Source organism: Apus apus, chromosome Z (assembly GCF_020740795.1).
Source record: "Apus apus isolate bApuApu2 chromosome Z, bApuApu2.pri.cur, whole genome shotgun sequence".
In the NCBI taxonomy this organism is placed as follows: Eukaryota; Metazoa; Chordata; class Aves; order Apodiformes; family Apodidae; genus Apus; species Apus apus.
The window spans coordinates 26,424,782-26,439,441 of NC_067312.1; the positions used below are offsets into that span (position 1 = coordinate 26,424,782).

The 14,660-nt window shown below is 41.1% G+C and overlaps 1 protein-coding gene across 1 annotated transcript in view; it reads left to right on the plus strand.

Annotated features, from left to right (window-relative positions):
- ANKRD31 (ankyrin repeat domain 31) overlaps positions 1–9,199 on the plus strand; it is a 67,911-nt gene extending 58,712 nt beyond the window's left edge. The window contains exon 26 of the mRNA XM_051642894.1: positions 7,680–9,199. Coding sequence (XP_051498854.1) covers positions 7,680–7,831 — 152 coding nt within the window. The 3' untranslated portion in view covers positions 7,832–9,199. The remainder of the gene's footprint in view (positions 1–7,679) is intronic.
- Positions 9,200–14,660: the final 5,461 nt, after the last annotated feature.

Genomic DNA, 14,660 nt, shown 5'->3' on the forward strand with positions numbered 1-14,660 from the left:
GGTGGAGTGGAATTGATTTGTGTGGGGGAGGGAAGGAGTGCTGGGTAAAAATGATGACTCTGATGAGGAGTTGGATTGATCTAAATGACCCAACAATTAAGCTTTCCAGAGCACAGTATGTTCAAGTTTCCTGCATCCAAATTAGAAACATTTTGTTATTTTGATGTACTTAACAAAATAACTCCATACCATGTGCAGTACTCAGTTAAATGTCTGCACAGAATAATAGTATAGACACATGTCTTCTGGATTTAGCTGAAGAAACATAATACAAGAGCACTGCTGAATAATCTCATGTAATCTAATTTAAAGGGAAAAGTGGAAATGTTCCTGAAGATGCACAGGTCTTTGTGGAGCCGAGTTTGTAACTTAGTGTATTACATTTGTATTTGCTTGCAGATTAAATTATTAATAATTTATAATTATTACTGATTTAATTTATATTTTATACAAATTTGATATAATTACTATTCTTAATCTTTACTTGATTTCAGATTAAACCCTATCCATAATATTAATGTATTTTGAACCTAGTGCTTGACCTAGTGTTTTTGCCTCTACTGTCTTTGTTTACACTGCATGGGAATGACTCTGATTGACCACAGTGCAAAAGCAGAGTGGTCAGCTCAAACCCCCAGCTATCCCCTATGTTCAGTAGTATTTTGCAATGAAGTGGGTAACAGTGCTGAGTCAGTTCTGCTGGGGGAGACAGTAAGAAGCAAGTCAGAGGTGAAGTGCCTAATCAGTCTCAGGCTTTGTAAACTGAAAGTGTATCCACAGTATAAAGCAATTCTTTACACTTTTGCAAGTCTATATATAGGCCCTGCAGCTACAGTGCAAAGAATTAAGTAAACCCAGGAGCTGAGAATAGTTTGCAAAAAATCCTTTGTTATCCACTTCCAACCTTTTTTTTTTTTTAAGTGGTAGAAGCGAATAGACTTGGTATCTTAAGTGCAAGGGCAGAATATTTGGAGTGACCTGGTCTGTTAAAGTTACAAAAAAATAGATTGCGTAGTAGATTGTATTCATATTTATGTATTAAAAAAAACAGGTTGAACTGCCCTTTAATATGAATTGAAAAGTTACATGGGTTATAGCTCATAGGAATTATGCCCCTCTGCTGAATAGATAAACAGCCACTTTCATGTTTCCTCAAATACAGTTCCTCAAATAGGGTTCTGCTTAGCAAGATAATGCTCTTGTAGCTGGTGTGGTCCTTATCACCCCATAGTCTGAGCCCTCAATGCAATCTGGAAACCATTATAGCAGGAGTGTAGAGTCATTTTGTAGCCAAAAGTAACCACTAACAGACAGGTTTATGCAAAATTAAAGTTTCATAATACAACAAAATTAATAAGTAAAAAATTTACAGAAATGTTCCATGTATACATTTTTGTTTTTATCTACTACAATTACTCTGCTAATTGAAGGGAGAACCTGCTTAACATGCAGTATGATTTTTAAAAACTTAACCAGTAGCCCAGTTTCCACATCTCTAGCTTGTGGAACCCAAACCTTTGGCATCCAGTTCTAAGGGAAAGTTTTTCAAGTTTCGTAGACTGACCAAACTGTAAAAAACAAACTCATACTTAAGAAGGAAATTCCTTTAAAAACAAGTGTCCTAGGGTGAGTATTTCACTGAACGTCTTAAATGAACTTTGAAAGGGCCATGAGAAGCCCCATAGAGCTTGGATGGATTAGCTGTATTTGTTTTCCCTCTACTTTTCTTCCCAAAGAACCACTCACACACAAAATGCAGTTACTGCTTTCCTTCACACTAAATAAATTCTGATTGTAAAGCTCAGCTGTATAAATTTACTTTTAGCTAGTTTGCTTTCTGAGCTTTGCTCGTCCTGGAAAATGATAGAAGAGTAATTAATTTAATTGTTCTTGCTATCTTCTTGTCTTGTGCACCAGTACAAAGTTGTGATGCTGAAACTGCCGACTTGGCAGGAGAGTATTTAAATCCAAATGAACTGTTCCAGTAGAATGAAACCAAGCTACTAAGTATTTCAATACCTCCTAAATACTTGGAAAACTGGGCTACTAGTAAACACTCCATGTGTGTTTTTACAAGAATCTTCCAATAGACTTTAAATTGTAAACTCCTCAGAAGTGAGATCTCGTATGCATCTTTGAACTGGCTGAAGTTAATGCTTTGGTATTAGTCCAAACAACTAATCTAGCCCATGGTAGTGTATTTTTCCTCCAGTATGTTTAAGGCTCCATGTAATTACAATGTAAAGAAATAATACCCATTCTTGAAAGCTTGCAGTATCTTTTGTGCTTCATAGTACTACAGTTCAGAGCCCTCTATTCTGCTTAGACTCAGACAATTATGTCAGAAACTACTTTCAGCAGAAAGTTATATTCATCTTTTTGGAGGAAAGCTGTAAAAGATGATGAATGTTGGTTAGTGATTGAAAAGTCAAGATGTAAACTGAGAACATCAAATTTCATGTTACTTATTGTTTTTAACAAAATGGCATGACTTAAAGGAGCTTCATTCTGTATATCTGAATTTTTTTTATTGCGTACTACTGAAGTACTGGCTCAGCTTCACCATCAAGAATGTCGGTAATAATATGGAAAAAGGAGAAGTACTTGGAACTGTTTAACAAAAAAAACAACCCACAAAAAACCCCAAAATTAAAAATCCCACAAAACCAAAAGCCTCGCATCTATTGCATCTATTCCTTGTTACCCATAGAAGAATATTCATCAGCTACCCAATGTCCCCATTTGTGAGACTGTAAAAGACAGGGAGATGAACTGTATATTCCTTGTACTTTGTACCTTGGAAGCAAACTGAGATTGTAGACAAATACTTATATCCATAATCTTTTTCCATCTCAGAGGTATCTCAAGGTACAACTATTACTCTATTTTATTTTCTTTATGGCTTGCTGCCAAAATATTTTAAAGTACTTTTCAGTACTTAAAACTTCTAGGCATTTGCTTTAGGTACATACGTACTTTACAAAGAATCACATTGTTCTGTCAGCAGAATTTACAAAGCTGTATTTTTCAGTAACTTTGCATACCATGACTGAAGTATAGGCTTCCCTGATCTGCACACTGTTCCTTTCCAAAATCCTCAGTCTGCTCTTACCTGACTGTCAGCAAGTTAGAAGGTAAAAATGTCACAGGACTGACTCAGCATTGAGCTATGTGGCCAGCAAGAGCCAAACAAAATTCACTTTTTAGGAGGCCAAAAAGGAATGGGTGGGAAAGCAGCTTTCATAGACTACATGCCATGGAAGCCAACCTGTCAGTCAGGTTTTTCTGAAACTGGCAAATCAGTTCAAAATTAACTAGATGACAGTGTGATTGCACAGAACCATAGACTTAGGTAGATTAGGTGGGGATTCTGGAGGTCTTCAGTCCAACCTACTGTTAAAAGTAGGAGTAACTTCCAAGATAGTTAAGGTTGTTCAGTGCCTTGTCCAAGTCAAATTCTGAGTATCTTCAAGGATGGACATTCCCCAGCATTTCTGTACAACATACTCCTGTGCTTAACCATGCTTGTGGTGAATTTTTTCCCCATATATCTAGTTGGAATGTTGCTTGTTAAAACTTGTGATCATTGCCTTTTTTTTTGTTGCATACATAAACCTTGTTTCCTTAAGAAGCCTGCCTAAAAGTAAATAACTGACTCCTAGTGAAGAGCTTTAAACACTGGCTTACTGGCCTTTTTACTTTGTGAAATAAGTTGTAAAATAAATCCTCTGATAACTGACCCATCTTAATTCATCAACTGCGCTATAAGACTTTTATCTGCTTTGGTGGTCCTATGGAGACTGAGAGAAGACCAAGTCAAACAAAACAGTTGTAGATAGTCTTCCTAGAACAAACCTATCTTGTCTTACCTTATGAAAGCAGTAAATGAAGTCAATATGATAAACAGAAAGCTTCAAGAGGCAGTGGCTTCAGCTACTGTGTTGCTTGAAACAGAGAACGCAGACTTTTTTGACACCACACTGGTAACCTCAAATTAGGAGACTACCTGATGATTTTACCTTGGTGAGTGTTCAGATAACACACCCCTAGCTTTTTTTTTTTTTTTTTTTTTCAGGAATTACTAAAGATGGGACAAAGCTTCTAAACAAAGCAATCTGTCTTTAAATCACCACACGATAGTAGCCTAGGAGAAGCCTCTAGAAGTTGTTCTGAGGCCGTGTATAAAACCCACTGAATGAGTCACAGCTCCTGTAGATTTTGGCAGTGCATGAAAAAAAACTGAACAATTAGTTTTTCTATCAAAGAGATGTTCTGACCTAAGCTGAGACTCAGTTTGTACTTTGTATACTGTTTCTTCCAGTTTGCATCTCAGTGTGCTATGAACTGCAAGAATTTTAAAGTATTCTGTTTTTAATTACCTGAGGTTGGCCCTGGAACTACTTTATATCCCCTATCTTGGCACATTAAATTCAGATTTTCTGAAGTGGTTAGAAATCATTTTATGAACCATGTATTTTTCTTCCAAGTGAGTATATAAGTGAATTATTATATAATCAAGTAGTCTAAATAGTAAATAAGAAATGGATGTATGGTGGTAACCTACACACTGCTAGTCATACCAAGAAATAGTCTCCTATGTATCATTTTAAAGCAATCATAGTGCCTTTTAATAAAGAATACTAGTGTATGCCTTTGTTGTTGTCGAACTTGAATACAGTAATTTGATATTCAAATTGAGTAGTTGACTTGATCCAGAAACTGAAAGGCCATCTGTATAAAGTATGTTTGTGAAAAAAATCGAAATCAGCCATAGTGTTTTATTTTAAAAGAACTTACTATATTTATTTATTTATAAATTCAGTCTTGAATATAGATTCTTTCATGGGAGGCTGCATGCACTTCCTCGTTGGTGTTTGCATTTATGTCAGTTGTGCCTCACTCAAGCTTTGAGGAGAAAAAATCACGTTACAGCTATACTTAAAGAAGATAAGAGCCACTGAGATTTAATTTGTTCTCTTGTTTCCCTGATAGGTTATTGTAACATTGATGGATTTCTGTAGTAGTTTGAAGATTCTGGGTACCCCACGTTGCTAAATAAAAAACTTAATGATGTCTTAATACAGCACTCCACGGACCTTGATGAATAATAATTCAGAATGTATCATATCACATAAAGAATGTGATAGAGGCTAACAGGCATGTACCCAATGTATGTAGAACAGAAAAATCAGTTATTGTATAAGATTATGATGGAAGAAGTTTTAATGGGGAATAATATCTTGTATTTCTATCACTTATCTAGGCAATGCTTGCAAAAAGGCTATAAAGTATTATGAATATTGTAAATTTTTCAGACATTTAGAAACAGACAGATTTGCTGTTAACTGTATCTCTTAATAAAAGTATAACCTCTTTAGGTCTGTGTTGTGGGAAAAATACTTTCTTCCACATGAAACGTAAAATAATTAAAGAGACTTCAGCATTAACCTCAAAACTGATGTTTTAGAATTAAAGGCCTAAATTCTTGATCTTTAGTAATACCTACAAGCCCTTTATTCCATGCAGATACAGTGTAAGAATAAAGGCCACTGTTATGAAATACTTTCAAAGAAGAATTATTCTAGATACCTAATCTTTTTTTCTGCTTTATGACATTGCTTTTGTCAGTCTCACTGGTGGATAAAAAGAAAGAATTAACTTCTGAGGAATACTATTTCTATTCAGTGGAGGAAGAAGTTATACTTCTTCAAATCTAGCATTTCTCTAGAAGCAACAGAATAGAATAATGAATTGGGAAAGTATGAATTAAGTTCCACATTATTGCTGTACAAATCCTAGTTACAGGCAAATGATGAGCTGAACCTACAGATCATCTGGGGTGAGTGGTATCTGATATGCAAAGGAAAGAGCTGTAGGCTAAGAGACTATCAGAAGGTGCTGTAAGCCCTTCTGGCACTGTTACAGCTGTTCTATGAAGTATGTGGTCATTAACAGTCCATTAGGTAGTTTCCAAATGGAAATTATTTATTTATCCTTCGATTTTTTATTTTTTTTTAAAGGGTCTTAACTACCAATGCAAATAATGCAGCATGCATAATTTAGGATCACTTGATAAATTAATTCTTGGGGAAAAAATACTTTCAAAACCAGGATGGAGGTGGACACAGTGGATAATACAGCAATTAGACAAAATCTCTGCTGACCTGTATCTTTTAGGGGATGGACATCATAACTTCAGCTCTCTGGCTGGCATGATACTTCCGACTGTTAGAAAGGTATCACTCCTTACTGATGGGTTTGTAAAGACAGAGGCTTGGACTCCCAACATTCACAGGAGGAAAAAAAAAATTAAATCTGTATCATGTGAAGTGAATCCAGAACTGTAGAGAGACCTGGAGAAAAGCAAAAGCATTTTGAGGACAGAGAGGGAATTAAAAATTATAAGGAAATAATTGTATTTTGTCAGAGAAAGATCTGGTCTTGAAATCACAACCTGTCCATAGACATCTCTTTTTCCAAGATACCAGGACTTGATTAGCTGAAGTAAAAGTTATTTTCAAAATTACCACTATCATGGACAAAATTCATGTGCCTTAATTCTGTAACAGCCTTTTCAAGAGCCAGAGGATCCAAAACATTGTTCATGCAAGGCACTGGCTGTCATTTCCAGGGCTTTACTTGGTCTGAATGGGCAGTAGATGTCAGGACTCTTGGATTGTGACTGATCTTCTGTTCTAAGTTACTGAGAGTAGTGTGGCCCAAGAAACTTGAAAGCTCTTAAGAAATATTTTTCATCTGAATACTCCTTTGTGGCACTCCAGATCAAATGCTGTCACCTTAAATATGTTGTTCTTAGATCTTCGGTTATGCATCTGTAGCCCACATCTAGCTGCATTGAACCAGATCCATCAGAGTCAGAGAAGTAACTGTCTCTTGTGACTTTGCCACAGATACTGCAAATCAGTTTGGCTTTCCCTTAGATGTGATAATAATCTTTACCTGTTTTACAGAAGTACTGATTTAGTGATACTTGCAAATTGACTCAAATATGTTGCTTAAACTGCAAGAGCATTTAAATTCCTTTTACAAATAATTTGCACAAGTAAAATAGTTTTAATATGCTTAACCATGTCTCTGGATATTTCCAGCAGTTTCTTGCTGGGAAAAAATAAGGATGATAGTAGAGGGATAGCCATTTTTAAAAACTGATGTTTCAGGGGCTATCTTGATGATCAGAAAATGGTGACTCTTCACAGAAGTGGCAGTCTTTGGTAACGTAGCCTTTATGCAACAGGAACTTCTGGACTTATATAGTTGCATCACTACCGGGAATTCTCCTTAAATACAGTTTTCAGGTTCTTAGCAGCCACAGAAACAAGGTCTTGTAAACCTGTAACAAAAGTGAAACACAAGTTGAAACTCATCTGGAATTATTTTGAAACTATAAGGCTTAATTAAATGCCAGCAAAGACAGAAGAGCTCTTGGCAAGCAGGATGGGAAAAGTACCAAGAGGCAACTTCTGTCTTCCTCAGATTTATGGGAAAACATAGCTTATTTTGGTATTCCTGTTAATGTAATTGGAAATGGGCAAGATGGTTGACTTCTCACCCTGAGTACCACAAAGTGTGGTAGGGTCTTTGTCTCACTGAAGTCTGGGTACAAGAGAGACATACTCTGATATATACACTCTGTAATAATTTGAATTCATTTTCAACAGGTTCTTCTGTCCAGTTCAACTCAGTGGAAAGCCTGACACGTTTTCTTCAACTTGATCAGATAGTAATGGTACGTAAAGAGGAGTTTCTTCCATCCCCTCTAATGGAAAAGTACTGGAGTTTCTACAAAGGTTGTGAAGATTTTGGATTCTAAAGACTTAGAGTGCTGACTTTTTTTTTTTTTTTTCTGTGTCACTTAAAAGTAAACATTTGAGCTTTTTCAACTAAGTGCTTTGTTACTTAAATGTTGATAAATCATTTGTCCAGTGCTTGGAATGGACTGAAAGATTGTTTGGATAAATGAGGAACAGGGGAGTACTTTGTAGCAAGTGAGGATGTCAATATTGAGTTTTGCGCTGTAAGATTAAGAAATGAGGAAGGAGATGAGGACTGTTACACACGCGTGTTCACTGTGAATTATATTCCAGGCTGATAACTTTGTATGAAATGCCACTGATTTCACTGGCTGCCCATGCTTGTATGAACACTGATAGTCACTTCCTACACCTAAGCCTAGAGCTGCTCTGCCTGAGCCTGTGCTATCAGAAATGGCTGCATATGCTTGTGTAACAACAAAAGCTGTTAGGTTAGGGAAAAAATCTAGATGGGTGCTTTGAACATCACCAGCAGCTTTGCTTTAGGTGGCATGAATATATACAAATATTTGAGATGGGGGCGGGTGCTGGGAGAAGTTAAAAGAGAAGTCTTAGCCACTGAAGTGCTCAGGAAAATTCCATTCATGCTCAATGCCAAGTCTATCTGATAGACAGAAAATGTGTTGGCATGTGGCAAGAAGAGCAGTTAGCCTGCTTGTAGAACACAAGTCTTTCTATCTAGTAACATCTTAGGTATTCACCCTGATCTCTAGAGGGTTTCTATTTGTTTTAATTTTACAATGTTTGAATCTGCCTCAGTAGCGTAGTTATGACACATTTGACTGACATGAAATCTATCTGCCTTCAAATGGCATTCTTGCTCTTTCCCTGTCTGGATTATAAAACGAGATGAAATAATAGCACCTGCTACTCCTAACTCCAGTGACTGGGATGAGAAATATCTCCTGTCAACATATAACAACCTCAGCCAGCTACTTGGAGTGCGAAGAGCTGTTCTGCAGAGATTCAATTAGTTTCTTAAACAGAAGGTGGTTTAGGGAAGAGAGGAGGGTCTGATGTGCGGAAAGCTAATCCTGTGCCCTGGGATGCATGAGCAATCATAGCCTGATGGCTGTAAGGATGAAGAAATTCAGACTGCCTAGAAGTCAAAAAAAGTTAAAGGCTACTGAGTGACAGGTATTCTGTAAAGATCACTTTCCACACAGAAAGAAAATAAAGCAGTCTCACAGCTGCAGCAGCAAAATAAACCTGAAGGTTGGTTTAAAGGAAATGTTCATTCAAATACTGTACTTCCACTTTCACTGGAAGACTTCTGACTGTTAAAATGACTACTGAGTTACTTACATGTTTGATTGACATTTTTTCTTTGTTACAAGATGTCTAATAAAATTAATGTATAAAAACCAGGAGGACTTCACAGTAATACTTTAGTTCATTATATGAACCTGATTACATTACTTAAGGCAAACACAGTGACAAAAACTCTGATTGGTTGATTGACTGAAGTTGGGCTAAGAGGTAAAAATGCAAAGTGTTCCATGAAAACTGTCTCTTACTAATACTACATAACAATAAGCTACCAGCCTATTTTCCAATTGTTATATTGTATATGAACATCTTGAGAAAGTTGTTAGTTTGACAACCTGTGTTTAATATGACTAATGAATGTGGGATTCTGCTTCCCAAATTGAAAAACTGCAAACCTTCCCTATTCTTCCTACTGGAATCTTTTTTTTTTAATGTAAAGATCCATTAAGAGATAACAAAAGTCATACCATCATGGATAGGGTGTTTTGTTTTCTGTGCTTGAATTTATGATTTCTAAGCATACTTCTGCATATAAATACAGGCTGTTACCACAGTTCAAAGACAGGCAGCTGTTAGTGGTCCTAACTACAGCAGGGTAATACAGCTTCTGCTCACAAGTGGAAAATAGCAACAATTAGTCCTTGCAGCCCCTCCTGTTCCTTTCATTTTTCAGTTCTTCTATTCAGTAAATTCCTTCTCCACTCCTAACCTGTGAGTTAGCACATATTATGTGTGGTGCAGTCTAAAGTAAAAAGGATACAAAATGCAAATAATAAAAAACTGCTGTCATTCTGCCTGCTGTTAATATTCAGATGGGGAATAAGCGGAGAAAGAAGATGAGGCAGCGAACAAAAGCCACACATTCAGGTTTGTATTTCCACAGATTTATTTACTGCTGAAAGAGAGTTAAAAAAAATTGAGTGCAACGATTAATACCAGTGAGGAAGACTGCGAGGCACAAAATGAAAGAATGAGAGTAAGAAGGAAGGCAAGCAGCTGGCAGGCAGAGAGTGCAATGCAAGGTGCGTAGATTTTAGGGCCAGCAGGGAGCACTGTGACAACCTGACCTCCTGGGTAATGGAGAGTCCAGATATTATGAAAAGGTATAAGCAAGGGAGAAATAGGAAAAAGAGGGAAGAAATAAAGGCACAGTTGCAGATAGAGCTACGTTCATTTTAGGCAGAAGATCAGCACAAAACATTGCACCTTCTTGCCAGGCTAAGCTGAGCTATATAGCCAGCGAGAGCAGGTGGGAATGAAGGCCAGATTTGGAAAGGTGTTCAAAGGACTGTAAGGTGCAAATACACCTTGGGGTTTTGATGGTGCAAATGCAATTAAGGAGGGGGGGAAGCAAAAGTGATCTCAGAATAATGTTGCTGCAGGAATTTGGGTAAATTCTTGGAGCATTTGCAGTTGGTGGATGTTTTGTCATTGTGACACAAAGGCAAAGACTTCTCATTTTCAAACCTTAATGGTAACAGGGGAAAAAACACCGTTTAAATTATAAGAGAAGGAACAGCTGCATATATGAGATTCAGGTGCTTTTTGTGGTCGAGTAACACTTGGATAGGAAGTGAAAAAGATGATCTGGAATTCAATTGATTTAAGCTTGTGGCCACGTCAGTAAGAGCAGCAGCTTAAAACATAACACAGGAAAGGAGTAAAGCATTTCTAAGACAACAGGATTCAAAGAACTCTTTTAAGTTTTTCATATATATGTTTTTGCTTGGGTTGTGTTGAAGGTTTTTTGTTTGGGGAGGTGGTGGGGTTGTTGCTGCTATGGCTTTGTCTTCATCTCTGGGAGAAAGTTTTACCACTGACACCAGTATTACAGCAGAGTAACCCGCAGGTGAGTTGTGGAGCAGCCGTGTCCTTTTGATGTCACTGGGGTGTCTGTGGAAGGCGCTCAGGCACAGGGCTGCCCTTCACTCGGGCACAGCGCCTGAAGGAACTACCAGCCCGGCTGCCAGGTCTGCAGCCAGATGTTCTCTCCGCTTCTTCCGAACTTCCCACCGCACCCGCGCACCGGGCGTGCGGGCCCTGCCAGAGCGGAGCCCGGCAGCTCAGCCCCTCAGAACAGCGGCCTTTGCCTGGAAGCCGCTGCGAGCTGCGATGTTCCGGTGCCGGGGCTGGTTGTTTTACCACGAGCAGAGGTTTAAAGCCAGACCGCAAGCTCCCTAGCCCAGCACAGCAGTGCCCCGGGCCCCAGGCCGCCCGCCCGCGCCGCCCCGCGGAGCCGGGCGCGGTCTCCGCCGCCCCGGGTGGTGGCCCCGCGGGAGCAGCATCCAGCCCCTGCCCCGGAGCCCGGCCCGGCCCTTCCGGGAGGAGCAGCGGGGACGGGACGGCTCCTCCCGAGCCCAGGCGTCGGCCCCGGGGAAGCGGCTGCCGGGACCCCGCGGCTCCCTCCTCCTCCTGCTGCTGCTGCTGCTGCCCGCCAGGTTGTGGGGCGGGCGGCGGCCCCTCCTTTTCGCCGCACGTCATGGGGTGCGGTGCCGCGCACATGTCAGGGCACAGGAATCCTATATATGCACACACACGCAGCCCCAGCAGAGCAGCGCCCTGCCCGCACGGCCACGCTGCGCTCGGGTGAGTGCGGCGGCCTCCCGGGGCAGCGCGGGGAGCCCGGCCCGGCCTCGCTTGGTGCGCGGAGCGGCGCGCAGGGGCCGCGGCAGCTGCTGGCGGCTCCGCCGTGGGCGCCAACTTCCTCGGCGGCGGAGTTGGGGGAAGAGGAGGAAGGGGCGGCAGGAGCCGCGCGGCTCCGCGGGGCGGTGGGCGCCTCGGGCGGCGCTGCGCGGGGGCGGATCGGGCGCGGCGCGGGGGGCGGCCGGGGGAGGGGGGGGGAGGGGGGGGGGAGGGAGGGTGGGTGTCGGTGGGTGCAGCCGAGGAGCTCCGGTGAGGAGGCGCCGTGCGTCTTAAAAGTTAATTGCGGGGGGATTCTGCGTTTCGGGAACAGAAAGTGGCAGCGGCGAAGGGGCTGCGGTGCCTGAAGGCGGGACACACCTGCCCGCACCCCCTGCCCGCACCCCTCGCCGCGGGGCGCCCGGCGGCTGCGGCCACGTGGGCTCTTCTTCCTCATGAGCAACACTTAGACCGACTTGACGTGGGGTTTGGTAACAGGAACCGGGCTTGTGGTGTTGGCTGGAGGCACTGATAGCTGTCTCTCAGTAGATTGTTAAAAGTCGTTAGTCTGTAGCTGTGTTTAGTTTGCCAAGGGCACTTGCTCAGTTCTTTAGGATGGAAAGATGCTCTTTTTCCTTGTGAGAAAACAAGAAGAACAGCAAGGATCTGCCAGACATGCATGTTGTTTCCTCGAGGAGAGGGTAGGAACTTCTTACAGTGGGATGAATGTGAGTAGACTTAGTAATACCAGAGTGAGGTGTGGGGAAGGAGACCTTAAGGGGAGCTGCCTCTGAGTTCAACTCACACACTTTGTCCCAACTGAGGATCTGCTCCATTGAGCATCTTCTAGCTTGTTCCAAATATCTCATCCGTAAACCAACCTGTTTACTTTTGAGTTAGGCAAATTTCCTCAGCAGTAACCTTTTAAAATAAATAAACTTCCTTAGTAGTAAGACTTTTGCATTTGATAGCCTGGGAGAGAAACAGCTGAGGGGTAGATAGGGGAGATAAACTTGCAAGTGGAGTGGCAGCTACAAACAGGAAAGAGCTGCTTGCTCTCTTTCAGGCTGAGAACTGCAACAGTCAAGTTGCACTGGAAGGCGAAAGACTGAAAGTAACTAAGAGAAGAGTATTCTTTTACACAGAATACTCAAGTCAGCTGTGGAGTATTTTGACCCATCCCCTCCCAGTCTACTGGATGTCAAAAAACTTACGTGGGTTCAAAAGCAACTGAATGGAAGAAACTGAAATTTCATGAGAAGCAGAAGGTTGTAATCCTTGGCTTTTGAAACTGCTAAGCTCTGAGGAAACAGAAACCAAAGAGCGTGTGGAGATGACGTTGCAGAGTACCTGTGCTGCTGCTTCTCTTCTTTCCAAGCATCTGCTTTTGGGTACTCTGAGACAACATCCAAGGCTGAATGGGCCCTATGGATGGGATGGGATGTACCTGTTCTTCCATGCTTGTAGGTTTTCTGAGATGGTCAGAGAAAGGGAAGTGAAATGCTACCATTTTTCTGCACCTATAGTTTTTTGTCTTATATATCTAATACTGATGGGTTTTTGCCCAGTTCTTGTGTGTTTCTGTATGCTGCCCAGCTGTAAAGGCATTTAAAGATGGCTAACAACCCTGGCTAGTGCTTTTTGACACATGACTCATGTAAGCGAGCAATTCTGAAGGACTACAACTTTTTGAAAAGCAGTGATGGTGATAAGCTACTTGGCTGATGGTGATAAGGAGTACATTCAGGTTTTAATTGCATTGTTGGCACAAGGCTTGTCTTGGGATTACAGTGGGGATTCAGGAAAGGGGACCAGACAGTGAAAACCACTTGTGTACCAAGTTCTGTGGATTATAACCTATACTGTGCATGCTTTTTTCTGGCCTGAGATGTGTAAATTATTCTAGTCAGTCAACAGGCTGTCTGTCATAATCTAAAAAATGCCTTGGTGACTGAGACTAGATCTCTGGAATTCTTCAGAGTCAGTCCAGTTGAGCTGGGAAGAATGAACCAAAAGTAAAATTAAAGAAGGGTCAAAGCCATATGCTATCATATATATATAAAGAAACTGGTGACTGCTTATATATAGGATTCAGGGAAGCCAGAAAAGTGTTGAAATACTGGTTGAGAACCAACAGGTAAGTCCAGAGATTGTTGATCATGTGGACTTTGTCAGCCTGGCAGCTTTAGCCTAGCCAGATACTGCTGGGGGCATCAGCAGGTGCCCACAATATAAAGTATGATTTCAGGAAGCTTCATGTCTGCTAACAGTAGGGAAACAGCATTTGCAGACTTCAGCAGTGAGACTTCAGGAAACAGTGATGCAGGGATTTTGGAAATTTTGTATTAACTGCTGGTCAGAGTTAGGAATGGAGTGCCAGAAAGGTGTTGATGTACCCACTCAGCTGTTAGCCTGGGTGATCACTGTGTACCTACACAACACGCAACTCCCAAGCAGCACATGGGTAAGGACTGTGGGTGGTCCTGATGTGTGCTGATGAAGCAGATTTGGTTTTCCTAACAGATGATGCTCAAGAGGACACTAGCAGGAATTTATGGTGTTTGCGTAACTGTTACAGCTACAGAAAAGCATCAGGAGTCACATGGTGACTCCAGGTTTTGAGGTATCCCAGAAAATATTGATAAAATAAGTGACACTGCAGAGGAGTCAAAAAGCTAATGTCTGCAATATAAACGTCAGGGTGCCGAATCCACCAAGGGAGAACATTTTTGCATAACTCTGTCAACAAATCAAGCTGCATCAGGCTTCTCACTGAAAAACTTAAAAGTGAAGAAGGCTTCAGCAGGATTTGCAGTGTGACCAAGTGTGACACACAGGTCCCTCTGCATTGAGTACAAGAGGGACAACTGTGAAGAAAGAGGAATTCTCTAATTGCATCACGCCCAGACAGGTGTCATTAAGCAGATGACAGGGTGCATA